We start from the raw sequence: 27,952 nt of genomic DNA, 5'->3' as shown, positions 1-27,952 counted from the left end.
CTGAAGTAGGATGGAGGACCATTTCTGCCCCAGCCCAGGCTTCAAGGACGACAGACCCAGATGACCCTGAAAAGGAGGGGCCTTCCTTGAGTTGCCACCACTCCCGAGAGCCCTCTCCAGGGGACTACTATCTGTCCCCAAGACTCAGTTTCTCCATCTTACAAGCTATGTGGCTTTGGGCAAGTTACTTCACGTCTCTGGGCCTGTTTCCTCATCTGTAAACTGGGGATAAAACATTCTAACCTGAGACAATAACATAACACCCTCTATGAGGTGACAACATCAAGGCCCAGCAGTGCTCATCACTGTGCCTCTGGCAAAGCGCTCTTCGATGACAGGGAGACAGGCACCCACCAGTGGTTGGGCCTGTGTCCAGCACATGGCCTGGTGCCTCATCACGGTCCTATGGGAGCATCGGTGTCCTCAGATGTGCAAGTGCAGGACCCTGGCAGGTCAGCAAGCCCCTGCTCCCCTGATCACACTGCCCTGGCCCTGTCCCAGGGAGAATGGGTCCTTCCAGGGGCCACAGACCTTCACCGAGATGTGGGGCTCGCCGCTGTCACACATAGTCTCACACAACCTTTTGACCCACTTTTGTTTTTAAAATCAAAACAGCAATCAGGTAACCGCCCCAACTCATCAGGGATAGGACCCAGGACAGGCAGTCCTTTCTTCAAAAAAATATATTTTCTTTTTTTTTTTTTTTTTTAAACAACACCAAAAGCAAATCCATAGCCCCTATCAAGCTGGTTCGCAAGAAGAGCACCTCTCCAAGGAGAGACCTTGGGCCCATCCTCCAAGACCCCAGCCTGAGCAGAGAGGGTGGGTCTCAGCCAGCTGGTCCCCTAGGGGGCGGCAGAAAAGTTACCAGCTCCAAACCATGCAAGAAAAACCAGCCAAACCCACAAAGCAAAAGAAACAAAAAAAAAGAAGAGGAAAAACATTTTTTTAAAAAAGTGAACCACTACCCCTAGAAGTGGCAGGCAGAGGCTAGGTATCTTTGGTGCCCCTTAGAGGCCGTTTGCCTGGCTGAAGGCCGGGATGGCTCTGGCATCTCCCTCATAGTAGGCTCAGGGGGATTCATGTGGCTCATCCCTGTGTCCCCCCTACTGATGCCAGGACAGAGGTGTAGCCACCCTGGATCAAAGTGTGCAAAGTCCATTCAGTTGAGAGATAAAAAAATATACAACTTGGGTGGCATCCAGGGCTGGGCCAAGGCAGTGGCCTATGCATAGGCACCAGCTGCCTTCTCTGTGAGGGGCAGCAGCATCTGGCAGGGGCATCCGGGCCCCTCCAAGTCCAGGGCCTCCAGGGATGGAGACTTGGGGTCCTTGGAGTAGCATGACAGAGGCACTGGTGGGCCCCAAGTGGGCCTGGCAGGGGGCCCCGACAGTCTGGTTCTTTGGCACTTGGGAGCAGCCCCTTCAATTCCTCCTGGAATGCCCAAGGCCAGTGTGGCAGTAGCTTATGGGTGTGGGCAAGCACTGCCCTAGCAGAGGGGTGCTGGAGGGCTAGAGTGGGGTCCAAAGCCCTGCCCCCTATGAGTCCTCTCCCAGGATCTCCTTCACAAAAGCAGTGATGTCTGTCTTCTTTGTTTTGTGCAATGTGAAGAAAGGGTGCTCCTGGTGGGAAACAGGAGAAGGCATAAGGTGGAGGTGCCCCCACCCCCGAAACCAGTCCCACCCAGCCCATGTGCTCCTTCTGCCTGGCAAACTCCTACTCATTCCTCTAGGACCTCCACCCCCAGGAGGCCCTCCTTGTCAGAGACATTGATGGCTTCCTCTTCAGACCTCCTGTAGCTGTCCTCCAGCCACACTAAACTCTCTTTTCCCCACATTGCAGGCCTCTCCCCATGATGGGCATTGCACTTGGAACGCCCTCTCCATCAGTGGATAAATCTTTAGTCATCCTTCCAAGCCCAACTCAAATCACATCTCCTCTGTGAAGGCTCCCCTGATGCCTTTGGATAAAATGGTCAACCAGCCGACCCCACCCCAATCCCTCTGCACCGTCTGTCACAGCACTGCCTGTAGGCCCCTCCACAGGGCCTGGCATGGAGGAGGAAGGAGGCAGCCAGCGTAGGCGTGAGCAAATGAGTGACGGAGTACCTGAATGAATGAATGCAGGAGCAAGCCAGAGGAGCTGTGTTCGCGGATGCAGCCCTCTCCCCAAAGAGCCTGCCCAGTGCTGCTCCCACCCACACTCACCATCAGCTCCAAGTAGCTCATGCGCTCCGCAGGGTTCTTCCTCAGGCTAGGAGAGAACAGGGCACGCTGGGGTCAGGCTGGCACAGAGGAGGCAAGTCCAGCTCCTCCAGGCTGACCAAGCCAGCTGGGCTTAACTCTGACAGCACTGCAAGGGGACATGTGTGTTCCTGGGGCTCAAGGAAAGAAGTGCTGGGACTGTTCTGGGGAGTTCCCAAGGGCGGGGTGGGATCTGCGGATGCGAACTATAGACTTGGACCAAGTTCTCTGCCTCTTGGGGTGATAGCCTTCTTGTCTCTACAACAATCTAGGAAATTTCCAATAACCCTAATAATAAAATGATACGGAAATGCTACCATTAACAATCGCATGCTGGTGCCCTTAATCAGGAGGGGAAATTCCTATCACAGGTCCTGGGAGAGGAAAGGCCCCAACTGTTTGCAAGGCTCATTTGTTTTCAGCCTTTTTTATTCCCTAATAAAAGCAAGGCTACAATTTTTCCTCTGAATATCTCTTTACCCACAACCCACAGATGTTGACATTTTATGTTCTGTCTTTCACTTCTGAATATCTTGTAATTTTGTCAAATCTCTTTCATAACCCAAGAGTGAGTCAGAAGAATTTACTTTGAATTTCCATGTAGCTTTTTTCTCTTTAGTTTTGCACTTCTTGTTTTATTTCATTATGGGCAGGGAATGTGGCCTGTATGACTTTGCCGTTTTCCTTTTTCCATTTCCTATGTAACCTCAAACACAATTTTTATAAGGCTCCCACAGGCATTCTTTAATTTGGTACAAAGTTCTAAACATCAATAAAAGCAACTTTCTTTATGCAATTCAAATCCTACAAGCTTTTTGTTTTCTTTTTTGGTCTACCTGGTCTCTCCACATCTAGGACTGTATTAAAATCCCCATAAGGACCATAATTTGCCCTATTTTCCTTGTGCTCTATTTCTGCCTTATATATTTTGATGTTATATTGTTTGGGGGTTATTTGCTAAAAGAGAAGGGGACTGGGCCCTAGGAGGAGCTGGGATCTGGCCAGCGCAGGGCTGGAGACTCACCACTGTGCAGTGAAGTCCACAAACTCAGGGGAGAAACGGTCAGCTGGGAGCTGGGGGGACGGCTCCTCCACCACCTGCTTCAGCTGCTGGAACGGGGTCCCCCAGGACTCATAAGGAAACCGTAGAATGGCCATCTCGATCTGCAGTGGGGACAGTGGCACTGAATCAGATGTATCCACACTGCACCCAGAAGCAGGGCAGTTTCAGAACCTACCTGTCCTGGCTCAGTATTTGGAGCTGGGCCGAGAGGCAGGTTGGGGAGTTGACATGTGACATCAAACCAAAGATGAAAGCTAGGTGGACACAGCAGTTGGCTGCTCTGACCCAGTCAGCAGACTATAGCTCATAGAGCAGATCCTGTCCTGGGTTGTGACTGGTTTTATCAACCTCGGATTTTCAAACAATCTGAATTCTGAAAATTTTACATAAAAACCCAAGTTCCAGCTAATGTAGAAAAAATTAAGAGAAGCTGGCAGCCCTGGGCCACCTTCCCACAAGGTACCAGTCAGCAGAGGAACTCGGACAGGTAACAGCTTCACTGTTCACTCACTACAGGCCACTCCCCTCCCTAATGTCTCCATGATGTCTTAGTCTCTGCTGCCATTGATTTGGGTGGCTGTTATTACAGACGAGGCAAACAGGAAATGAAATGATGTCCATCTGCCCGTCTTTCCCCCAAGGCTGTAGAGGAATGTTGCACCGTGAGGCCCACATGTGATCGGCACCTTCACTCTGCAACAGCACGTTCCAGGCCCTCTCAGGAATTGAAGTTTGCAGCCCTTTCTCGTACATAGCCCCACTGCCCACCCACCGGCATCCTGTAAGGCCCATCTCTGACGTCTCCTATCCAAGAAGCCTTCTCCTCTGCCCCATCACTGTTTCTCCCTGACCCCTGGACACGTGGCCACCATGCAGGCAACATTGGGGCCACCAGCCTTTGCACCCATGCCAGGCACCTAGCCCTGTGCCTTGCCTGCAGTGGGCTGGAAGTCATTTATGGAAAAAACTGGCTCGCTTACGACAAACTCAGAGTTCCGATTTTGACGGCCGAAATGAAAAAAAAACAGACAGGGCCCTGTCTGAAACAGCACAGAGGCTTCTCACTGACAGGGCATAATGACCATAATGAACAGACAATACCTCAGCTCAAACAAATGCTTCATGTTGGCAACTGGTGCCTGAACAGATCACTAATTATCGTGCTAAAAAAAGCCTTTGCATTAGGCTAAAGGCCCCTTTCAGCCAAGATATAAACACACCACACAGATGGAGCATGCGCACTGGGTGTGATTCTGCGTGTGTATTTTCACAGGACAAGCTCAGTCTGCTCTTTCCTAGAATTTTCTCTGATTCCAACAAGCAGAAGTGAGGATCCTGTATGGACTGGCAGAGAAGGACCCAGAGGCCTACCAGAGTTTATAATTAGGAAAATGGAAACATTACCCTCGACGTGGTAATCCATTTCCTGGTAATTTTTTCTAAAGAGCTCAAAAAATGGATAACAAAATAAAAACAGCCTCGAGGCACAGAGTTGCACGAGGTGGTTATTTGTAATAGTAAATACTGAGAAGCAGTCTAAACACCCAGCGCCAAGGACCAGCCTGCGGTGACTGTGAGTTGTGTCCTCTGACACCAGACAAGAGTTCACGTGATCAGCACTCGGTCGACACTCATTATGGCTGAAAGCCTTCTCAAATATTATTCCCTGTCTATTCTGGTAAATGCCCTTTATGTTCCGTGGCTGTGGTCAAGTGACCGCAGAGAGCTACCCAGGGTGGGTTCAGCCAGGACAGGAGGGAGACCACCCACAGGAGTGAGCCTGGCACGCAATGCTTCACCAGTTGCTTACCCAGGATGACCAGCGATTTTAAATGCAAAGGGATAAAAAAGGAGCACGTGAAATGTCCCGAATTAGGAGACTGGCTGACTAGATAGTGGCAGATAGTTGTAAAGTCTTTGGAAGAGAGGGCTATCAGGGTTTATAGCAATCCAGAGAAATATGAATGATGTGAGACTAAGTGAAAACAGCAAAATAAAAACTATATATATATACATATGGTATTTATGTATAAACTAGATATGTATATATATTTACAGAGGCAAAACACCTAGAAGGAAATGCAGAGTGTTGGCAGTTGACATGGGAGAAGGGGCTGTGTATCTGGAGTGGAACAACCAGGGCGATTTTTGTCCCTTTTGTATTTTTATCCTCTGTATTTTTATATTGTGTCTCTGTTACTTTGTAACTTGTGGGGGGAACCGGGTCTGTTGTGTGATGGCAGCGAGTCTCCTACATGGCCACCACGGCTTCTCCTCTCTGCGTGCACTCACCAATGCCCCCATCCAGAGGTGGAGTCTATTTCCCCTTGAACCTGGCTGGCTTGTGACTTGTTTTGACCCACACAATGAGGCAGAGTGATGCTGTGCCAGTCCCCAGCCTAGCACTTAATAGCACTTCCCTCGTGATGGAAGCCACTCACCATGAAAGACTTCAACTTCCCTCCCCGCCTGCTATGACGCCCAGCGAGCAGCCAGCCCTAAGGAAGCCGTGTGCAAGCCCGTTTGTAACGGCTTCTTGAATCTTCCAGCCCAGGCCAGCCCTGACTTCAGCTGTGACCCCACCCCTGACCCCGGCCAGAGCCAGGTGGAGTAGAAGACCCGCCCAGCTGAGTCCAGCCCAGAGTGCAGAAACATGAGAAATGAACAGTTGTTGGTTCGAGTCACTAGGTCCAGAAGTGGATTGTTCTGCAGCATTTGGTAACTGAAATATATACCTAGCACACACTTTTCCAAGTTGCACCAGAGACAACAGGTGGTGACAACTTGTGGTGGGTCCGCAATAATGATGTACGGTGAGGTGCAAGGAAGGGAGGGTCAGAGGAGGGAAGCAAGCAGGGATGAGTGTGTGTGTGAGGTGTTTATGAGTGGGGTCTCTAACATCCAACCAGTTGTCTGTCACCTGTAAATATAGCAAGAACTTGGTCTTCTTATTTCTTAACTGAGGAGTTGGAAAACTTCTATCTGCAGGTATAGTATCTACCTTTCGACTGAGAATATTCCTTTCTGCTTCAAAAACAAAAAAATTTGAATTGGAAAGTGATGTGTCAGCAGTATTAAGGAAAATTGAAGGTATCACCCAGTTCCATGTCCCTGACAAAATGATTGTGACCCTTTCCCAGTCACTGTAAAGAGACACAGCTTCTAAAGTTAGTGATACAGTGACGACAAAGATTACAATGATAATAACTTCAACATCAGTAAAAACGATTTTTAAAGATTTTTACCATTTTCCTTTTAAAGTTATTTTTATACCAGAGCCTCACTTAATTTGGGGTTGGCTGGGAAGTGGGAGTCGAGTCCTGGCCATGAGGTCCCTTAAGCACAATGAGCTCTGGGGAAAGTCCAACAGACAAGGAATCCTAAGCTGTTGAGAACTTTCATGAAGGGCACAGCAGCCCTCACACTAGGGAAGGGCTTACTGTCACATGCAGTGTGACATACCTTCGATATACTGTAATTGGGGATGGCACATTTTCTTCTCAGATTGTGAAACCAACACTTTCTTCTAGGGCCTGAACTATTTGATAGGCTCCCAAAAGCTCACTGACTGGATACCCCACCCGACTAGCCAGGCGGTACCAGGCCCCAGGCAGTACCATGGTGATGCCCAGGCTCCAGACGTCGGACTTGACATTGTAGCCCTTCTGGTTCAGCTCCGGGTTGATTCTCTCAGGCTGTAAGAGAGACCAGTGAGGCGTGAACACACCCTATGGGGAGGGGCCAGACCAGGGGCTACCCAAGCCCCCTCGCCTAGGTCTTGCCTCCCCGACCTGAAACTGCGGGGTCAGTGCTCATTCTATCCCACCTTCTTATGGGACAGATGAGGAAACAGGCCAGCGAGGGCCAGGGTCACGTAGTGAAGGCCAAATCTGGCGGGGGGGTGGGGGTGGGTGGGAAAAGTACCTACAGGACACCAGGGACTGGGCGGGACCTGCACAGAACCCACAAGTCGCCTCCGCATGGGTGTCCATGAAACTTATCCAAATGAATACTTCAGGACACAGTTAATAATGGGTAAGAGGGGCTACTTGGGCAGCCCAGGTGGCAGGGGGCCCCTCTGTGGCAGGAAATGCAGGGTCTCGGGGAGGCCCCGTCCCTGATGGACAGAGGACATGACCTGATAGTCATTTCTCGGCACATCCTCTCCTGACCCTCAGCCGAGACCGAGGCCCTGGGGTGGCAGGGGACCACTCACGGCCATGTACGGCTTGCAGCCGGCATCCATCGTCTTGGCCACAGAATCCACCAAATAGCCGCTGATCCCGAAGTCACACATCTTCACATGGCCCTCCTTGTTGATGAGGACATTAGATGGCTTCACATCTGCCAGAGACAGAACACCCCTTTTCAGCTCTGGGAGCCCTGGCTGGAGGGCAGCAGGCTCCTCCTATACCGCAAGTGCCCAGGGAACAGATGAGGGACCGAGGCTCCAAGAGGTGGCAGTACAGTGAGGACATGCCCCAGCCACCAGTGGGGAAGGGAGTTGGGGTTCAGCTGCTTCGCAGGATGGCGTCTTGGCGCCATCATCAGCACTTTGGACAAGAGGTCCCGAGGGACCTCACGGCCAGGACTCGACTCCCACTTCCCAGTATGACCTCTTGCTCTGGGGGCAGGGGCAGGGGATCACTGACAGGGAGAGGCCCGAAAACCACCCAAGTGTACACGCCGAGAAGTCGGCAGATTCAGCCAGGAAGCACAGGGCAGCAGCTGAAACACAGGAGGTGCGTCTGCAGGAAACGTGGAGCCCACCAAACGACTCCAGGTCACACAGAGCAGGCTGCAGGACACATAGCAGGGAATCTTCCAGCAAACGCACACACACAACACACACATGCCATGTGCTTTCCATGGGGACGTGCATAAGGACAGAAATGCACAGAAAAAGGACTGACAGGTTCGGTTCCATGCTGAACTGCCAACAGTGGAGAGCTGGGGGATGGCATGGCCACTGAGCGGCCAAAGGGGGCTTAATCTAATTAACGTTGTGAAAAAGCAATACGTTGGGGTAAGACAACCACTAGTAATGAAAAAGAAGAAACTACAACATACACAACCTGGGTGGATCAGAAACACTAGGCCAAGTAAAAGAGGCCAGACAGAGGGAACATGCGTGTGAGTCCATTTCTAGGAAGTTCAAGAACAAGAAAAAGCAATCTATGGTGGGAAAAATCAGACAAGGAACGTGAGGGAATGTGGGGTCAGGGACCGGCCAGGAAGGGCCAGGAAAACTTCCTGAGGTGAGGTGGGGAATGGAAACATACTGCATCTTGCCAGGAGCAGGAGTTACATGGGTATAAACTCTGAACAGATTCACCAAATAGTAACTACAGATCTTTGCGTTTCCCAATATGTAAATGATACATCCAAACAAAATGAGTCAGTCTTCCCAGGGCAAGAGTCCATCCAGTCCTTACTCCAAGTACCAGCAATCCTAAGGGGAGGTGGCTGGGGGGTAGGACTGGTTCTGGGGTGCAGGCCAAGGAAAATGGCTTGGCGAAGTAGAAAGTGGCCTAAATTGGGAAGCAGGCTCACCTGACCCCAGCAGGCAAATCCCTGCCTATCCCCCCTCTGAGCCTCAGCCGAGTCATCTTGTAAAAGGGGAGAGGTCCACCTGCCTCACAGGACAGAGCAAACCCACGCGTGTGAGCAGACTGTGGGCCTTGCCCTCATGGTTGGGGCCGGGCACTGACCTCTGTGGATCACGGACAGCTTGCTGTGCAGGTGCTCCAGCGCCCTCACGATCTGGCGTGTAGGACCGGGGGGAGCAGAGAAAACAGAATTGAGGTTACTTCCGGTCACATCAACAATGATAGAGCAATAAGACCCCCTCCCCCCACACAGCCGTCTGTGTCCATCTGTCTCCCTCTTCCACTTACATACCCAGCCCCCCATTAACCCAGGCTCCTGCCCGAATCCCAACACTCTCCCCAGTGGCCTGGCAACCTTGGTGCTGACACACCTGGCCTCCTGCTCACCTGAGTGAGCCAGGGTCTTGCGCCCAAGCCACTACCATGGAAATGATGTACCGGAGACCCCTGCAGAGTCCCTGGCCTGTGACCCCCCAGGGCACCATCACCACCCCCTACCAGGCTCTTGGGTAAAACCCAGCCCTTCTGCAACCTGCGTGGCTCCTCTCCCCTTGTCAGCAGAGACAGCGGACAACATGCTTGAGCTGTTCCCCTCAGGAAGACATGGTGGGAGAGCCTGGGCAATTACCCCCGAGATTCTGACTCAATACCTATGCATGGGTATGTTTGACATGGTCCCAGATGCAGTCAGGATTGAGGACCACCGGTGTATACATTTGGTTTGGCTGCTGGGATGCTTGAACCCAGGGCTGCTGCCCTCTAGCGATGTTCAAACTCAAAAGGCAAACATTTTGGATGCTAACCTTTCCAACTTAGCTTGTACCTCTTTGAGTTCCCTCAGGGACCTTTCAGCATGAGGAAGTTGTAAAACTCCCTTTTTAAAAGTGGTCTAGGAATCTCAGGTGTTGCACACAAAAGCCTAGAGACCCAAGAGCTGCCAAATCAGTGTGGTTCCAGGGGCCCCTGACTCCGATGTCTCCTCAGCAAGAAGGCTCTGGTACGGGGTAAAGAAGTTGAGCCCTGGGAGGGGACAGGAGCCCAGGTTTAGGGCCATACTGGGGCCCGGTTCTGCCCAAGATACTACCATCAGACTGGGCGTGGTGCCTGCTGAGGCCGCTGGCTATGTACCTGGAACTCCCGACCCCATGCAGGCCACTTACAGACACAGCAATCTCCCCCAGAATGTCCTCCGGAATTGTCATGTTCTTCTCAAGCACCTTCCGGTAGAACTTGTCCAGGGATGTGTCCATAAGCTCCATGCAGATCCACACATCTCCCTGTGGGTGGATGCCCAGAGGTCAGCCCATGCCCGCCTGAGGCAGCACCTGTGCCTGGGCAGCCTGCCCTGGTGCCAGCGCCAGCCAGGCCTCCGGCGGGCACATCTGCTCATTCTTCAACCCACAGAGATTTACTGAGCTCCCAGCTCCTCCCATCCTGCCTCCCAAAATCTCTCGACCTGCCCACTTCTCCACCTCCCAGGCTTGCCTACACTGCTAGGGCCACACACTAGCCTCCGCCAGCTCTGTCGTCTCTGGTTGCCCCTATCTGATCCCTAATTCTATGGCAATTTCCAGGGAGACGTGATTAAAACACCTGGTTGTGTTCCTCCAATGGAGACTTTAGGGATCCGGCTGCAGCTCGGCTCCATGACCCAGCTCTGCAGCCTCCTCCAGCTTCAACCCTGATGGCCCCAACACACGTGGCTCATCCCTGCTCCGACCTTAATGGACGGTTCCTTCCTCTACCTGCAATGCCTTGCCTACCCCGTCCAGGCCCCCAGCAAGTTCCTGGGTGGCCTTCAGGACAGCTTTCTGGGAAAGCTTGGTGCAGCATCTCCTTGGGGTATCCACAGGCCCGTGGGCCTCCCAGCTAGCTCTGACTCAGCATGCGGCAAGGCTTGGGTGTGGGCCTGTGCCCCCAGTGGCAAGGGGACAGATGGCGTGAACCTGGCATGCAGTGGGTGCTTAGCCAATCAGACAAGTGGATGATGAGGCACTGACCCACTGGTGGGTCTGTCACACCAGCAAGCTCAGGGACCCAGCAGGTGCTCAGAATGAGGCCAGGCAGGGGCAGCCCTGACCTCGCCCCTGAACTGTAGGTGGCAAATCACCATCGCAAACCCAGCACATCTAACCCAGGCTCCTGGTGTCCATTCACGCCCCACACCAGCCCTTTACGCCTTCCAGCGGAAGCCCATCCTTGCACCCTCAGGCCACACCCCCTTGGCATCACTGAATTCTCCCCCAGCCAGTCATCTGGTTCTTCCATAGACCCAGAATCAAACCCTCACACACCTCCACGGCTGCACCTGCTCAGAGCCCCAACCTGCTGGCCAGGTCACTAGTAAGGCAGGTGGTCACACAACTTGGTGGAACACTCACTGAGTGCCAGCCCCTAGGCATATCATTTCACCTTCATGATAACCTTCTGAGGTGGGTACAATTACTGGCCTCATTTCATAGATGAGGAAACTGAGGCAGGAAGCTAAGGAGCCAGGCAGTCTGGCTCCTGGGCCTGAGCATTCAAGAGCCCTGCTTTATTGTTTCACAAGTGGGCAGGGCCTGTTTCATTCCTGTGCCCAGCACCTGGCACAGAAGGGCACTTAGCAAATGTCTCCTGGGGGCCCGGAAGGAGCCAGAGCAGGCTGCAGGCTAGATGGACGAGGGCAGGTGTGCAGACTGAAGGTGGGGTCAGGGCAGCTTGAGTCCCAGCCCCTAGCCCAGTACCCACCTCCCACCCTCCCTCTAAAGCCGCACCTCTCTGAAGAGGGCCCCATAGAAGGTGACGGTGTAGAAGCAGTCGACTGTGCGCATGTTGACATCCAAGTCCATGAGCAGACGCTTCTGCTCCTGCGAGTTCACGGTGGCCCGGATCCGCTGCAGGTGAGAGGCTGTAGTTAAGGAGCCACACAGCAGGGGGCGAGCAGGGCCGGGAGCTCTGAGGGGACTCACAGGCAGGCGCAGACCCCACACCTCCTCCAGGCTGCCTCCCAGGTATCCCCTGGCCCAGGGATCCCTGTCAGGGTGGGACCCTGCTTACCTTAACAGCCATGATGGTGCCACTCTGGGCATGCCGCACCTTCTCCACCACCCCATAGGCTCCACGCCCCAGCTCCGAGATGGTCACTAGGTCATCAGCCTCTACCTCAAAGTTCTTGGGGGACAGAAAAGGGAGAGGGTTGGTGGCCAAAGGTCAGGAGGTAGCCCTAACACCTCAGTGGAGACAGCTGGGGCAGTGGAAAGAGAAGATGGCCAGTTAGTCAGATATGGGCTCAAATCCTGCACCAACATTAAATCCTGATGTGTGACCTGAGACAAGTCACTTAACCTCTCTGAGCCTCACCTTACCGTTTATAAAACAGGCACCAATATCCAAGGGCTGTTGTGAGGTATAAATAAGATGTCCCAGCAGGCACAGGGAGCTCAAGAGATGGATGCCTCTTCCTCTTGCCCCCCACCCCGACTGAGATGGGGAAACTGAATCATTCACTTACTGAGCACCTACTTTGTACAAGTCCCTGTTTAGGCACTGGGGACACAGAGAGAACAAGACAAAGGCCTTGCCCTCACAGTGAGCAGTGTGACCTTGGCCTACCTACCTTCTCTCTTGCCTTCTATTTCAGGAGGCAGACAAAAAGGAATACGCGAGCTGGACATCAAACAGTGATACGTGTCGGGGAGGAAAACTAAGCATGAGAGGGGCTGTCAGCCAAGGAGAGGCCTCCAGAGTGAGATCTCTGCCTGAAGCCCCTCAGCATGTCCAGTGAGTTAAATGCGGTCCCTGAGCCAGGATTCTCAGTCCCCGCTGCCCAAATTATCTGTAGGCTGTAGTTAAGGAGCCACACAGCAGGGGGCGAGCGGAGCCGGGAGGTACGTATGGAACACAGGTTCCCAGGCGTTGGCCCAAAGGGTAGGCCAGGAGTCTGCATGTTCCACACACTGTTCCCATGGCTGATATGGGCACAGGTGGTCAAACTCTGAAGTCAGGAAACTCACCAGGGACCCATGAGGCAGGCCACTGTCCCCATTCTAGATGGGAGGCCCAGGGTTACACAGCCAACATCTGGGGAGCAAGGCTCCTCTCCAAAGCCCAGCTCTGTCCGACACCCACAGCTACCTCCCAGTGGCCCTACGGGGTCAGCTTGGCCTACTGTCAGATGAAGACACCAAGGCTCGGAAACGTGAAGGCTGCAGCCAGCACATACCCTGTCTCCAATGGTGATGAAGGTCCGGGAGTCCAGGTTCCGGGGAGGGCTGCAGGGAGAAAGCAACCCTGTGAGCCTCAGAGAGAACCACACCCTGCCCGAGAGGAGCAAATCAGGCCGGCACAGGGACCAGAAGCAAGTCCCGTCCCTGAGAGGCGGCACTCCTCAAGGCACCTCACCCAAGGCACTGAGCGTCTGCTGCGCCAGGCACAAGATGCCTGTCTTTCCCATCTCTGAGATGGGGCAAGAAGGGGCACAGAGCAAATGCACAATGCCTGAGCCCCTACGGCCACCCCACCCGGCTCACAGGAGACACTGCCTGGGACACACTTCCTGCTGCTTGCTCCCCTCCAGGAAGACTCTCTAGGCTGAGCCAGGGGAGAAACTGAGGCAGACTCACGTGGGGTTGGGCATGGGCGGCTTGGACATGCAGGAGATCCGTAAATCCTTCTTCTTCTTGGATTTTCCTAACAGGGAGAGACAGCGCAGTGTTTGTGAGACAGTAAGTTTCTATGAAGCTCCTCCAGTCGCTGGTGCTTTGTTCTGGCAGATGCCTTCCCCCAGTGTGGTGCTAGCCTTGCGGGGGCATCTGAGGCAGCAAAGCTCCTTTCAGGTCCCAGCTCTGCAGCCCACGCCTTCTCTGACCCTTGATTTTCCCGGCGCTCACCTTAGAACACAAACGCCCCCCTCAGGGGTGGCTGGGAGGCTTGAAGGTTACGCAGGCTGGGGAACCCCTGCCTGAAACCCCTGGGGTGCTCATGTCTCTTCCACTTCCCTAGTTCTTGCCTTTGCTGCTCCCTCCAAGGACATTTCAGGAAGCCGGCTCCCCTTTCAGGTTGCAGGGCTGGCCTGAGTCCCAAGGTAGGGGCCTCCCTCGCCCTCCCCTGAGGATGCGTGAGGGACTTGGCCTCTCAGAGCCCCATTGTGGCTGAGCTCCATGCCTCTCAACCCAGCTACGTGTGGCCGGGCGCCAGCCCGCGGCCGGTGCTAAGTAAGACTCGGCATTGTGGAGCGCTGGACACAGCAAAGGGAGCTTTCATGGGGGCCACCCTTTGAAGAAGGCGCAGCATCACCTCACAGGTGGGAACGAAGGTTCGACTATATCAGGGAGCCATCAGTGAGGAGGGAGGTGGGCTTGAGTCTGCAGCCCCTGCTCCCAAGCATCCAGATGAGGGGCTCCATTTTCCAAAGAAGGGAAGTGACTTGCCCAGGTCACTGAGTGTGTGAGTGGCAGTGCTGTGACTCAACCATGACTCCCCAAACCACCCACAGCAGAAACGGTGCCTCCCACCTTCCTGCTCCAGCAGGAGAGTCTGTACTGCCACCTGCTCCGCCCTCCCAGCCCACCCAACACTGCTACTGATAATGCACTCTGGCCACCAGGGAACTAAGAACCCCCCGAGGCTCTGCCGCCACCTGCCATGGGTGGGCAGGAAGCACTGGGAAACCCCAGCCCCAAAGCCACCTCTGAATCAGGTTCAAATCCAGCCTCTTCTATGCCCCAGCATGTGGCCTCAGTGCCTCATCTGTGAAGCTGGCATGGGGGCCCCACACTCTCAGGCCCAGCAGCCAGGCTGCCTGACACCACTGTCAAGGGATGGGATGGGGTTGTAACTGCCACTGGGAAGACGAAGCCCAGGTCCAGCTGTCCTTGGAGCAGATGAACCTCCAGGAAACAGAGCAGCCCAGTGGGGATGGGTCCCAGTATCTGCAATAACGTGGGTGGGCAGAGCTCAGCAGACACCTGCAGCCTCTCCACAGAAGCCACCCCAGGGACCCCCCACATGTCAGGCCAAAAGCATGGGCTCTCTGCCTCAAGTTCAAATCCTACCTTTGCCCCATACAGACTGGGTAACCTCAGATAACTCCCCACGCCTCTCTGAGCCTCAGTATCCTCATCCACGCAACGGGGATAAACACAGCACCTGTTTGGTAGAGTTACTGAATAAAGCACTTAGAACAGCACTTGGCCTGCATCACAGCTACGGCACCTGTCCAGGGCCTGACCCAGAGGCTGCAGGAAACAACAGTTTCCACAAATAGTACTAATAGCAGCAGCAGCAGCAGCTGTACTCACTGGGCACCCGCCATTGCTCCCCTGGCACCAGGATAGACCAGTCACCTAATCCCAGCCTTGCATGTGAGGTGTCTTCACCCTACTTTACAGAAGAGGCAATGTGGCTGGTTGTCGGGGTCTGGGAGGGTCTCACTCCCAAGCCTTCATCCATCAAAGCAGCAGCCTGCAGGTCACACGCGTGGCCCTTTCCAACTATTCCAGATGCTCCACAACCTAAGGGAGAAGATCTTCACTTGACTTTACTTGAGGAAACTGAGGCTCAGAGGCGAAGCAGCCGCACAGCGAGTCAACATGCTGGCCCGGGAGGCAGGTGGGCCAGGCCAGCAGCTCACAGCGCCCCTCCTGCAGGGAGCTTCTCCTTGTGGCCAGAGGGACAGGCCTTCTACACTCCCCAATGGGAAGCACTGCGGTATCTCATGCTGACCCCAGGGGCCTCCCGGGCAGCACATTCTACACAGTAAGAAGAAAACAGAAAATCCAAGGCATCAGGGCCATCAATTCCCGAGGCCAGTTCTGTGCTGCCCTTGGGTCAGACTAGTTCAACACTGACCTCTGGGGTAGGGACACAGGCCCTGGGGTGGAGGCCACTGGTCAGGCCGGTGTTGCCAACCCTGCATTTGGCATGGGGCAGCCTGAGGAAGTCCAGCTTCGCAACCTGACTGAGACCTAGCACAGCACCCTCCTCTCTGCACTTCAGGTTCCAAATCTCCAAAACAGTTGCTTGGAGAAATGTGCACCTGCCCAACAAGGCGAGGTCTCATCCCGAGGCACTCAGCACAGAGCCAGGCACACAGTAGGTGGTCCTATAACAGTAGAAATGGTCGCCATGGTTACTGTTAGCCTCTCCACACAGGTGAAAATTTCATCCTAAATAGTAAGAATTATAGCTACCTTTTATTCCTGACTTGATTCTTTTGTTAACTATAAACTATCTTAGGTTAAAAGTTAACAGCCCTTGGGGTTCTGCTGGGGCTCACAGCCACAGCCCTCCCACACTGCTCTTGGCCCCGCACCTTCCCCCCTCTAGCCTGCACACACGTCTCCTGCCCTGGGATTTGAGAATGTCATCAGATATGCTCCCCTTCACCAAGCCTCAGTTTCCCAATATGTCAAGGGAGCTTCCACACCTGTGGCGGGGCCAGGTGGGTGAGGACGATGTGAAGAGCCATGAGGCACTCAGTGAAGGTGGGTCCCACAGGCTGCTGAGAGCACATGGGCTGGGAGGGTGGGGGGGAGAGTGGTCCTGGCCTTCTCGCCCATCTGCCTGTCAAGGTCACCAGGCCTACGTCTGGAGGGACATGGCTCCATGGAGCAGCCGTGCCAGCTGTGGGAGAGAGTGGGTGTGGCCACCATAGAGACAGCCCAGAAACAGGTCGCAGGCCGCCAGCTGCTACTGTGTGCCACAGACGTCAGCACTGGGCCCAGATGGCCAGGCAGCCCAGGGCTGCCCAGGTGCAGGCTCATTGTGGCGACCGTCACCACAACAAACAGGTTCACAGGCCACCACTGGCAAATCACAACAAGCCTGCCAGCCTAGGCTTGCAGGGCCCCCAGCACAGGAGGGCACAGTGCCAGGCATCTGTGTGTCCTTGGCCCGCACAAGCCTCCCAGCAGTACCACAGGCAGGGAACAAGGCATTTAGCCACTGACCTGAGATACACAGACAGTAAAGAGAAGTGTCCTAGCCTTGGACACAAGTCCCACCACGGCGTCGGCCCTGCCTTCATCTCCTCCACTCACCGTTCTTTGAATAAGCCACCTTCTTTCCCACCTCAGGGCTTTTGCATGTTCTGTTCCCTCTGCCTAGAATGCTCTTCCTTGCAACTTTGTCCCAGCTGCTATATGATTCTCACCTTTCACCTGAGGTTGTCCTGATTTCTCCAGCTAAGCACCCTTCTTACCAGCTCTGCTCGTGTCCAGCTGGCTTCTCTCCTGTCACTTCTCACAAGTCACCATTCTGTAGTTACTATTTGAGAGGCAGCTGGCAAATGCTTATGAGCACTGATTGGAGCCACGAATCCTGAGTTCAAATTACATCTCAGCCACTTCCTAGCTGTGTTGCCTCGGGCAAGTGACTTAACCACTCTGGGCATCATGGCCTCAACTGTGAAATGGGATAAGGAACCAACCTCCCAGCGTTATCAGGAACATCCAATGAGGTTATCAGTGTCATGCCTTACCAGTGCCTGACACATGGAAGATTAGACTTAGCCACCCGGAAACCCAAAGTACCCAAGATAACACCAGGCGCTCAGCCACAGATGGCCATTCTGTTAATAGTCTCAGCAGCACCATGAGGGAAGTGTTTTCTCGTGTCTGTTGTACCAAGGGGCTCAGAGAGGACAGACTTGATGGAGGTCACACAGTGAGTGTCTGGTAGGAAGCAGACAGAAGACAGGCCTATCTGGCTCCAATGACCAGACATCAACAGAAAGCCAAAGAGGGGACCTCCCTAACCCCTGCTGCTATCCCCGCCCCAGGGCCTCGGGGGGATTCTCAGTAGACTGGTCTGTGCCACTCTCTCTCAGGTCCATCGTGGGGGGGGCGGGCAGGAGTGGGACGACCCCTCTCCACGGACCCTGCAGGCCCTACACTCACAAAGAGAGCCCCCCACTCCTCGTTGCATTCAGTCCTATCCCACAGTTTCCGATAATGAAAGCAATACCCCCCGTTTATTCTTCTCACCCCCACTTTTGAGTATTGAGAGTGTTTCTCCGGGTTTCTGATTCCACCGGAGAAGCTCTGGGCCCGGAGCATCTGTGCCCATCAGATACAGAAGCACATACTGCCATGGAGCTGTGGGAGGCCAGGTGTCCAGAGGTTCCTCGCGCCCCTTCACAGCCCCTGCCCCACTAATCTGGTCACCTCTACCCTGTGGCGGTCCTTAGAGAGAGATCAACTAGGCCAACCCACTCCCACTGCACAGGTGTGTAAACTGAGGCCCCAAGAAGGGGAGGAGCAGGCTTTTAGGTAGGCAATAGACTCACCTGGATAGCTAATGTTTACTGGCTTTGAAAAGCCAAAGCCTGTACCCAGCATTTGACATTCACTGTCTCTGCTCACTAGCCCCACCGGCGTGAGGTGCTCAGAGCACCCAGTTCACAGAGAGGACCACTGAGGCTCAGAGCCGTTAAACAGGAGCAGTGAGGACAGACAATCAGGCTCACATGTGTCTGAGGCTCGAGTCCCTGACCCACGGTCTCTCCTCTCAGAGTTCCCTTTGGAGATTTCAGGGGCCGCTGCAATGAAGCATTGGCAGGAAGCAAGGACAGACCTATCTTCCCCAGGCATGGGGCGCCCTTTCCCAGAGGTCCTGGAAGAGGGGAAGGGCTCCCTTGTTTACTGAGCGCCTCTATGTGCCACACTTGGCACCTACCACAGGCACCATCTGTACCCTAGCCCACAAGTGAACAATCGGCTGGCCCGGGGGAGCGCTCAACTCCTTGGCACTGCCCTCTCTTCTCCCAGCTGTGTGCTGGCCAATCCCTGGGCTCCAAGGCCCTTGGCACCCCCTCCTTGCCCCTCCACCTCTCAAGCCTCTCTTATCTGCACAGCACGTGGGGAGGATTCCGTGCCTGCCCACCTTGCGGCAGCCACCCGTTCTGCAATGAGCAGACAGGGCCCTGCACGCCTCTGACTATGCTCCAACCACGGACATGTGATAATGTCTGAGGACATTCTGACTGTCACAACTTGGGGGGGTGCTACTGGCATCCAGTGGGTAGAGGCCAGAGATGCCACTCCACAATCCACAATGCACACCCAGCCCCCACAACCGAAAATAAATCCAGCCCCCCAAAAACAGCTGGCCACAAAACAATGAACCAACAAAGTCTGTGTGTAACGTTTACACAGAATGCTAAGTGCTCTGAAGAGAAAGGGAGCAGGGCACTGGGACATCTCCAGAACCTCTGAGAGGTGGGCTAGCAAATTGCCCCATCCTGAGCTGCGATGACTTGGTGATGAGGAGGCAGCCATGGAAAGCTCTGGAGCAAAGACAGCCCAAGCACAAGGGATGAACGCATAGGCGGCTGGGCCAGGAGGAAGGGAGGGAAGGGGGAGAGGCTACAGTCAGCCAGTGGAGCACGGAGGGCAGCTCGGGGCTGCCCCCTTGGTGCTGGTGGCTGTGTGGGTTCACAGGGCCCCCCTCTGGAGGGTGACTCAGTACTATCCAAATGCCCCACTGACCCAGAAATCTCATCTCAAGGAACTCATCCCACAGACACAACTCCGGCAAGATAAAAAGAATACACAGCTACCAACATTTGGTGAGCACCTACTGTGTGCCAGACGTGTGCTAAACATTGACTCACATGCCATTTGATCCCTTCAGCAGCCCCAAGAGGCAGGGACACAGGGATCTCCATTTTACAGACGACGACACTTGAGGCCAAGGGTTTATAAAATCAAGAGCCTGGCACCTGGAGTGGCGAGGGTCCAGTGGGCCCCTCAGCAGGACGGCGGGGCAAGCACTCTCTCGGTGGTGACACGGAGTCAAGTCTCAGGCACATTAGGAGCAAGGGGAGGAGAGGAGAATTTGTGACAGAGAAAAAATGCCGGTCTCTTCATGCAGAGTCCAGGAGAAGCAAGACACTGCCTTTTTGTGTTACTTGGAGATGCCCAACCACATGCCGTGCCAGCTACTGAAATGGAAGTAATTTAAATAAAATAGTAAGAAAAGCCCTATTTAAACCCCACGTCCTGCTGTGGGGCTGGGACTCAGTGTCCCCCTCCATCTACAGTGGGCAGTCCGGCTCGCTGTCGTCCTTCCCAGGAGCTCCGAGCAGCAGGGCCTGCTCAGAACTGGATGGTGCCTCAGACACTGTCGAGGGAAAATACTGGGCCAGAGGCCTGGGACTCGCCTAGGGTCACACACCAGGGCAACAGCACAGCCAAGACTCAAACTCAGGCCCCAAACTCCTAGGCAGCGTTTCTCATGGGGCCACCAGATCCTGGCTCCTCTCACCTCGGCCTTGACTGAGGCATCCCCCAAGCCACTCTGGTAGAGGCCAACAGAAAATAAGTGAGGACAGACAGGCTTTGGCATCAGGATGCCCGAGCTACTGCGTGACCGTGGGCAAGCCACACCCTCTCTCTGAACAGTGGCCTTGACCTCCAGGAGAGAATGAGCACAGGCCAGGGCTTGGAAAGACAAAGCCAAGCTCCCAGGACAGACCTGTGTGAGCTCAGGTAAGTCACGCCCTCTACTCTAGGCCTGTGTACTCGTAAAACTCCGCGATGGAAACACACACATTGCTGGGTAACCATGAGAGGCCGAATGAGATCCTGCAAATAAAATGCCTGGCACGAAACGGGTGTGTCAGAGCTACCCTGGCCCAAAGGCCCCCAGTTACTGAGGTGGATTCTCAGACAGGAGGGTGGGACTCCAGCGGGCAGGATGAGCCCCCAGTCAGCAGGGTGAACCCCCATATGTCAGGGTGAGCCCCCAAAGGGCCAGGTGGGTTCCCAGACTGTGGAACCCAAGTTCCAGGCTTCAAGAGGCTATGGCTGGAGAGGCTGTTCCCTGAGTGACCGCAACCTTCCCAGAGCCTCAGGGAAACGGGCCCTCCTGGTGGGCGGGCTCGTGGGATGAGTCCCCAGAGGTCTCCATGTGGGGCCAGTGTGAGATCACCCAGGCCACCCCAGGCCACCGGGGAACACTGATGGGCCCACGCTCCTGCTCAGGGGAAAATGTTCGTGGAAACACCTTTCTTTAAAAATGCTATTCTTGCTTTTATTATCATCAGTATCAATGCAAAATCTGACAATACATGGGGTCGATGGGGGAGAAATACCTAAAAATGTATTCTTGGTGGTAAAAACACTAATATGTAGCACAGATTCAAGTTCAGCACTGATTGGGCACCTATGGTGTCCCTGGACTTGACAGGTCTCGTTGCTTCTCACCCTCAGCAGCGGCCTGAGAGGCGGGTATTTTTACTCCTTTGGGTCACATGAGAACTTGGGTCATGTGAGACTCAAGAGGTCACAAAGGGAGCTGGGGCAGAGCTGGGCCTAGAACCAGCGCCTTCCACCTGGAAGTCCTCCAGACCCACCCATCAAGGGTTCAACGGCACCATCCTAGGATCTGCCCCAAGCAACCTGGGGTGGGCAAGCTATGCCGGTAGCAGGAGGGCCCGGGGTTGACCAGAAGGCCAAGTCACAGATACACAGAAGGACAAACAGGGCAGGGAACATTCTCCAGCCCCGACACCCAGAGCAGTCTTGGGCAGGCCTCCTGACCAGGCCTCAGCAGCCACTGACCACCAACACCAACAAAGCACCTACTTACTGGGTGTACAACAATGCTCCGTAGCTCCCTATTTACTTCCTAATTGTGCCCAGACACCTGCACTGAATTCCAAGGCCCCTCTCTTGTCACCACACCCACTGGCTCATGCAATCCTTAGGACAAACCTTTGAAGCTGGAGTCATTAGCACAGTGATGTGGATGCAGAAAGTCAGGGCCGTCAGTACACCTGCACAGGCCGAGCACTGCACAATTTGGGCCCAGCAATTTAAGATTCACCTAAAGCAACAACAACAACAGCTGCAAACACTCACATATACAAACTCTGAGCCAGCCCCCATACTTAGCACTTCCATATATTAACCCATTGAATCCTCATAACAACCCTGCAATTTAAGTTCTGGTATCATCCCCATAATGCGGATGAGGAAACTGAGGCCACACAGCTCATGAGTGGAGGAGGCAGGCCTGAATCCAGCAGGCTGGCTCTAGCCTCCCCACCACCACATACCAGTGCTAGCCCCATGGACCATGGTGTAGACACTGGGCCGGGAATTCTGCAGGACAGTGAGCTTAAATATACCACATGTAAGCTAGAGTTCAATTTAAAAAAACAATGAGGGAGCATTTGCGATCTTACTCCCTGACATATGTCATCATTTTGGCTCAAATAAACTCTCATAAAAATTCTCAAAAAAGGAATTTAAAAATAAAATGAAATATTTAAATAAAATAAATAGACAAATAATAAAGAAATGATTACTATAAAAAGTCAGGACAGTTGTTAGGAAGATGCAATTCCAGCGGGGACTCCAGGGGTATAATAATGTTTAAGTTCTTTAGCTGGGTATTGGGTACACAGGATTCATTGTATTTTTATTCTTTAAAATATAGAGGTGCATTCTATATATTCTTTTGGTGTCTGAGATACATTTACAATTAAAAAATTAAAAAAGAATAGAAGGCTCCACTTGCTGGGGGGCTGGGCCAGGAGGGATCCACACAGCGGGTCCAGGCCCAGCCCAGACAGGGCAGGAGGGTGGGTACGGAGCCGTCGGGGCAGGGCAGCAGCCGGGAGAGGGGAGAGAAGCTAGGGCAGCCCCCGGAATGCCTGCCCAATCATGATGCCCCAGAAAGAGACACTCAGGGCAGGAGGGGGGTGACAGCGACCTGTGCCAGGACTGGGGGGAGGGGGACGAAAGCTGCTTCAGGGTGAGTCTCGTCACCCTCTCTGGAGTTGGATTCAGTCCCAAACTTGGTGTCTGGGAGCTACAGAGGGGCCTACAAGGTTGCCACTGCCACTGCTGGTGGAGGCATCGACAGAAGCAGCTGGGCAAGCCAGCCTGACTTATGTGGGCAGTGCCAAGAGGCACAAACCTGACCTGCCGGAGCTCGGCAGGCCAATCTCATCACCCTATCCGTCTGGGATGGGCTCAGTGTGGCATCCTCCATGCTGCTCCCCGGGGTTCTTTCTCTGGGACCAAATGGTGACAAGGCACCCCTCCTGAATCTGCCCATGGTTGCTAAGGCATCCCTCAGATCTACCCTGCGGTCCACTGCACACCTGGCCTTGGGTCTCTACTCTCAGGACCACTATTCCCAAGGCCTCCTGTTTCCCAGGTGGAGCTCTCTGAGAGTCAGGGCACTTCTCTCAGCCCTGTATTCCTGCAGCCAGTACCACGCCTGACACTAACGAAGTTCTACCAATTGAGGTCCTGGCCCGAGAGGCTCCCATCCTCCTGATTCCCCATCCCACACCTCCCCATGCTTTGGGGAGGCAGACCTGTAGCACCCAGCTCTCTCTGTTCCCCATGGGTCCTCCCCAGGAAGGCTCAAGAGGCAATGGGAGCCCCCAGCTCCAGCTTGTAGACCAGTGGGGAAAGAGGCTGGTACATTCTGGCAGGCATTAGAGGACCCTGCAACCAGAGAATCCTCATGTCACAGAGCTTCCAAGTCCGTCATCAGAGGTCCTGGTCCAGTTTATTCATCCTCCAATAAACAACTGCCATAACCATAACAGTAAGAAAATAATAACAGATGTCATTCGTTTGACAAACACTATCTCCAATCTTTACGAACAACCTGCAAGGGAGGGGTGTTTACACCCACTTTACAGAAGAGGAGACTGAGGGTCAGAGAGGGCATGTGAGAAAGTTGGTAAGCAGTGGAGCGAGTGAGAATGCCAATGCTGGCCCATCCACCCTGCAAGCTCAGGTTCTGCCCCCACTTCCTGTCCTGCCAGACTCTTTGTATGCAGGGGACAACCTTGCTGTGCCCAGTATCTGACCCCTAGCAAGAGTGGAATGAGTTTATCTGCATTCATCCTTGTGGCTGCCAGCAAGACTGGCAGGTGGGGTCCCCACCCCCATTCTGCAGGTAAGGAAACCAAGGCCCCTCATCAAAAAAGTAGGCCATGCCCAGGGGACTGAAATCATTGACAGAGTGCAGTGATTGTATCGTGCACGACTTGTCCCGCGTCACACAGCAAAAGGGGCTGAGCTGGAATTTGACTACAGTCTTCTCCTCTCCCTACCCGTCTTCCCAGCTCAGGCGAACCCTGTACCACCTCTGCCCCTCGGTCTCCAGAGCCCCCAGCAGCGCGTCTGAACCTGAGGAGCCCCTGGGCCAAGAGCAGTGAACAGCCGCCAACTGTTCCTGCTCTGTGAGCAAGAGGAAGCAGGGCCGTTGCCTAACAGAGGAAGTTCCTGGGTGGGGCGGACATGGGGCCAAGAGGGCCTGCCCGGGGGTCCCAGCCTGGTCCGAGGTCCAGGAAGGCAGTCACCCCCAGTGCCCAGCTCAGAGCCGGATGCCAACCTGCGAGGCTGGGGCTCACAGCCCCTTCTCACCCACCAGCCGGCAGGCCATCACCCCTTTAAGCAGCCAGCCGGCTGGCATGCCCAGCGGGTGACTCAGCGCCCAGTGCCGGCTGACTCACCCACCGGAAGCCTCCTGCTGTCCTGGCTCTCGCCCCACACAGACAACTGAGAACTTTGATCCCTTCAGGCCCCGAGCCACAGGCTGGCTGATAATTTCCTGTGCGTCATGCCAGGGGTGGGGGAAGTCCCCAAGGTGGCACCCTCCAGTCTTTCCAACAGCTGGGAAGGGACAGGACTTGTGGGAGGGGGGATGAAGGCAGGGCATCGGCCATGGCCAGCAGGACCAGCACAGACAGTGCTTCTTGCAGCCTTAGTGTCCCATCGGGCAGCTGGGAGCAGCACGAAGATCAACCATAGATGCCCGCATGGGCAGCACTCAGGTGTAGTGGGGCAGTGACAGGACATGTGTGGCGCCCCCAAGGACAAATGTGCTTTGAAGCAGCAGACCCAGACCATGCTAACCAAACGTGCCTCTGCCCACTGGCCTCAGTGCCAGCTGCCCTTGGCTTCTGACCCCAGCCAAAGATGGCACGTGGGCAATAAGGCCAGGAAAAGCCAGCAGGGCTGCGGGGCCTGGGGCCTCCAGCACTCACGGAAAACTCCCTTGGCCAGAGGTACGGAGGATGAGGCAGGGCACCCACTGCAAGGCAGGAAGTTCAAAGGTAAAGTTCCCTTAAGGTCAAGTGCCAAGCACGACTTTCTTTGTTCAAATTCCTCTGAGGAGCCAGAGAGGACCAGCACACTGGGGCCCTGTGCCCAGGACGGGGAGGGCGCAGGTGAGCATCTAGTTCTGTGGACTCAGTCCAGCCACCCCCCAAGTCTGACTTCCGTTTCTGCCATCAGTCAAATGGGTGGGACTGCAGTGAATATGAAATGTGCCAACTGTAAAGGGCTGGGCATGCAAGAGGCACCACCTCTGGCTTAGTCTGTCCTCCAGGTTGGGCATGGACTGGAGGAGACCGTGACCGGACACAGGTGTAATGGGGTGGGGGGAGTGCGCCACAGCTGAGCTCAAGCGCCCGGCGCAGGAATAGCGGAGCACTAGGGAGGCCTTTGGAGACACACAGTCCTGGGGGGCACCCTAGCTCCATCTGTCACAGCGGTGTGTCCTCAGGCAAAGCACGGACCTCCTCTGAGTCTCAGTTTCCTTGTCTGTAAATAGGGCTGTGATAAATAAAAAAGGTCATGGCACATGAAGGAAAGCTTGATAAGCGGCAGCTTTGGCGATGTTTGGTGAGAGGGCATTGTGGATCCCTTACCACATCCTTTCACAGACCCCAAAGAGGCTGAGAGGGTCCCTGGGCCTTGGGGAGACCCCTGACCCTCCATCCAACCCACCCAGCATCAACTGTTCCCTGTACTCACAAACAGGAAATTCAACCTGCTCCTTTCTCTGCAGAGAGGCTCAGGGAGGGTAATGCCAGGATCCAAGTCACAAAGGGGGATCAAGCAGTGTCTCCCCACAGTGCTTTTCCCTTTACACCCATGCCCCCTCTCCCTTCTCAACCCTGCAACTTTACCTTTTGTATTGATGATGCATTACCTACTTGGAAGAACTGACGAAAGGGCCTTCAACAACAAACACTGCTTCCAACCTCTTCCTTCCGCCCATGGAAACACAGTGTCCCAGAGAGACTGAGGGACCTGCCCTAAGTCCCACTACAAACCAAGGCGAGCCTAGACCCTGAGCTGGAGAAGACAAGTGTCTGATTTCCCAGTTCTCTAGAGCAGAGAAGCTTACGGTTTCCTGGTTGCCAAGCTCGACAAGGTCTGTGCAGTACAAGTCCCTCCACAGTCACCTCCCCATCTCCAGTGCCATTTGTTGGGCAATGGTCAGGGATCCGACCTCCCACTTATGTAAGACGCAATTATGCTGCCCACCGGCGGTTGGGCTCTGGCTCACAGCCACCACAGCCCCTCCCCAGGACCCCATGTACCCTCCCACTGTCCAGGCCCCTCCAGAGAAAAAGAGGCAGGGACAACCTCTAATTAGGGACCCACTAAGTGCAAGCTGTTACCTTTCTCCCCCCCCCACCCCAACTCTGCAGCTGCAACCCAAGCAGAGGCAAGGCCTTGACTCCACAAGGCTGAGCCCTTTCCAGACTAAAAAACAAAAAGGTAACGATAACAGGACTGCACTGCTTAGTACCTTCCTAAGCATCTACTATGCATTAGGCGCCATACTGAGGTCTTCATCTCATCACCCACGCTTGCTTAAAACTCTAGTATTCACCATTTCACATCATATTCCAGAGTCCAAAGAAGGTAGGTGCAATTACTCCCATTTTACAGATAAGGAAACTGAGGCCCAGTTACACTCCTGCTGCTGGGGTGAGGCAGCCTATTCATTACAGCTATGTCCGGTTTGGAAATCTCTCACACAGCCCAGCCTGCTGAGACACCAACATGCCAAAAACATCCTTTCCTCTTCCTGAAAAAAAATCCCCCTTCCACCCTCCAAGTCTCATCTCCCCGCCCCCTCCGCATGACAAATTCTGCTGCCACCGCAGCCGCCACCTCATAAAAATTTCCAGGAAGGCTGGCTACTTGGAGAACACAAGAGCAAGCCCATTGCACAGCTAGCACCGTGAACTGGCAGCTGGCCCAGGACCCACAGACAGCCAGGACAGGCCTGGTAGCAAACAACTCTGGAGACACTGGGGCGCAAGGGAGGGTGAGCTCCCCAAGTGCAGAGAGAAGCATGCAAGTCCTGACAAGGAGGAGCCCACGGAGAGGGCTGTGTGTTAGGGTAGGGTGAGAGGTCAAGAACGGTTTCCAGGGGACTGGGCTGCAGGACAGGATGCGGGATGGCCAGGGATGGGGCAATGTGGGGCCCACAAGGATGGCGAGAGTTTGGGGAGAAGAAGACAGGGAGTTCTGAGCTGGAGTGTAGCCAGGGCAACCCACGGAGGGGGCGGAAGGTTACAGTGAGATCCCCAGCAGGGAAGCACCGCTGGGGTCCAAATGGGGAGTCAGTCAAATCCCAGCCTGGATACAGCCCTGGGACCCAGGAGTGGAAGGGTGCAGGATCAGAGTGAATCCCACCTGGGTCCAGCTAAGGAGCCCAGATTGGGCGAGTTCCTGTCCAGGGTGCAGTTCAGGCCTAAACGACAAGGTCAGAGTGAGGTTCTCGACCTGGAGCGGGGTGATCAGAACGAGATTCTAGTCTGAGTTCAGGCCTGGGTGCAGTCCTAAAGCGGGGGTCCAGGTGAGGTCCTAGGCTGCGACCCAGATCCGAGTAGGGAGGGGTAGTGGGCCGGGATGCTGCCTGGCTCCGGGACCGGCTGGGGTGGGATCACACAGAGGTCGCAGTTCGCAGCCTGGGCCCGGATTGGGCGCGGGGGTCAAGCCGCGGTCCCGACTGGCCGTTCCTACCTTTGGACTGGGGTATGCCGGCAGGCTGGCTCGGGGCGGGCGACTCCATGGTGCAGGCGGGTCCGGGGTCGACGGCAGAGACTAATCTAGAGGGCAGCGGGCTCGACCCGGGCGGAGAGCGCTCATGGCTGCGGGCAGGGGGCCCGGGCGCGGCGGAGGAGCAGGAGCGGGTGGAGTAGTGGCAGCAGCGACAAGGACGCGTCCGCGACGGGCGGCGCCGGAGCCAGACTGGGCAGCGCCGCGGGGGCCCGGGAC

General features: G+C 54.7%; 1 protein-coding gene across 1 annotated transcript; it reads right to left on the bottom strand.

Moving 5' to 3' along the window:
- Positions 1 to 665: 665 nt before the first annotated feature.
- On the bottom strand, positions 666 to 27,952 carry MAP2K3 (mitogen-activated protein kinase kinase 3). The gene is made up of 12 exons (XM_019715980.3): positions 27,698 to 27,952; positions 13,520 to 13,586; positions 13,120 to 13,168; positions 11,955 to 12,068; positions 11,672 to 11,791; positions 10,076 to 10,192; positions 9,018 to 9,069; positions 7,523 to 7,650; positions 6,924 to 7,001; positions 3,268 to 3,407; positions 2,208 to 2,253; positions 666 to 1,622 (listed from the first exon to the last, which is right to left on the bottom strand). Exons 1-12 carry the CDS (start codon positions 27,744 to 27,746, stop codon positions 1,539 to 1,541), a joined length of 1,044 nt encoding a protein of 347 aa, XP_019571539.3. The 5' UTR covers positions 27,747 to 27,952; the 3' UTR covers positions 666 to 1,538.

The sequence above is a fragment of the Rhinolophus sinicus genome, chromosome 12 (genome assembly GCF_057876585.1).
Source record: "Rhinolophus sinicus isolate RSI-liver-muscle chromosome 12, RSI-T2T, whole genome shotgun sequence".
Classification (NCBI taxonomy): domain Eukaryota; kingdom Metazoa; phylum Chordata; class Mammalia; order Chiroptera; family Rhinolophidae; genus Rhinolophus; species Rhinolophus sinicus.
Note: the sequence above shows the minus strand (reverse complement) of the source record. Positions and strands in the feature narration are given on the sequence as shown.

What these genes read in the sequence shown, in the direction of transcription:
- MAP2K3 (XM_019715980.3), bottom strand. Translation starts at nt 27,746, where the DNA reads ATGGAGTCGCCCGCCCCGAGCCAGCCTGCCGGCATACCCCAGTCCAAA. An exon ending in TCATCACCATTGGAGACAGG is followed by an intron (nt 12,069 to 13,119) that starts GTATGTGCTGGC and finishes CTGTCCCCCAAG; the next exon opens with AACTTTGAGGTAGAGGCTGA. An exon ending in ATGGGGCCCTCTTCAGAGAG is followed by an intron (nt 10,193 to 11,671) that starts GTGCGGCTTTAG and finishes ATCCACCCACAG; the next exon opens with GGAGATGTGTGGATCTGCAT.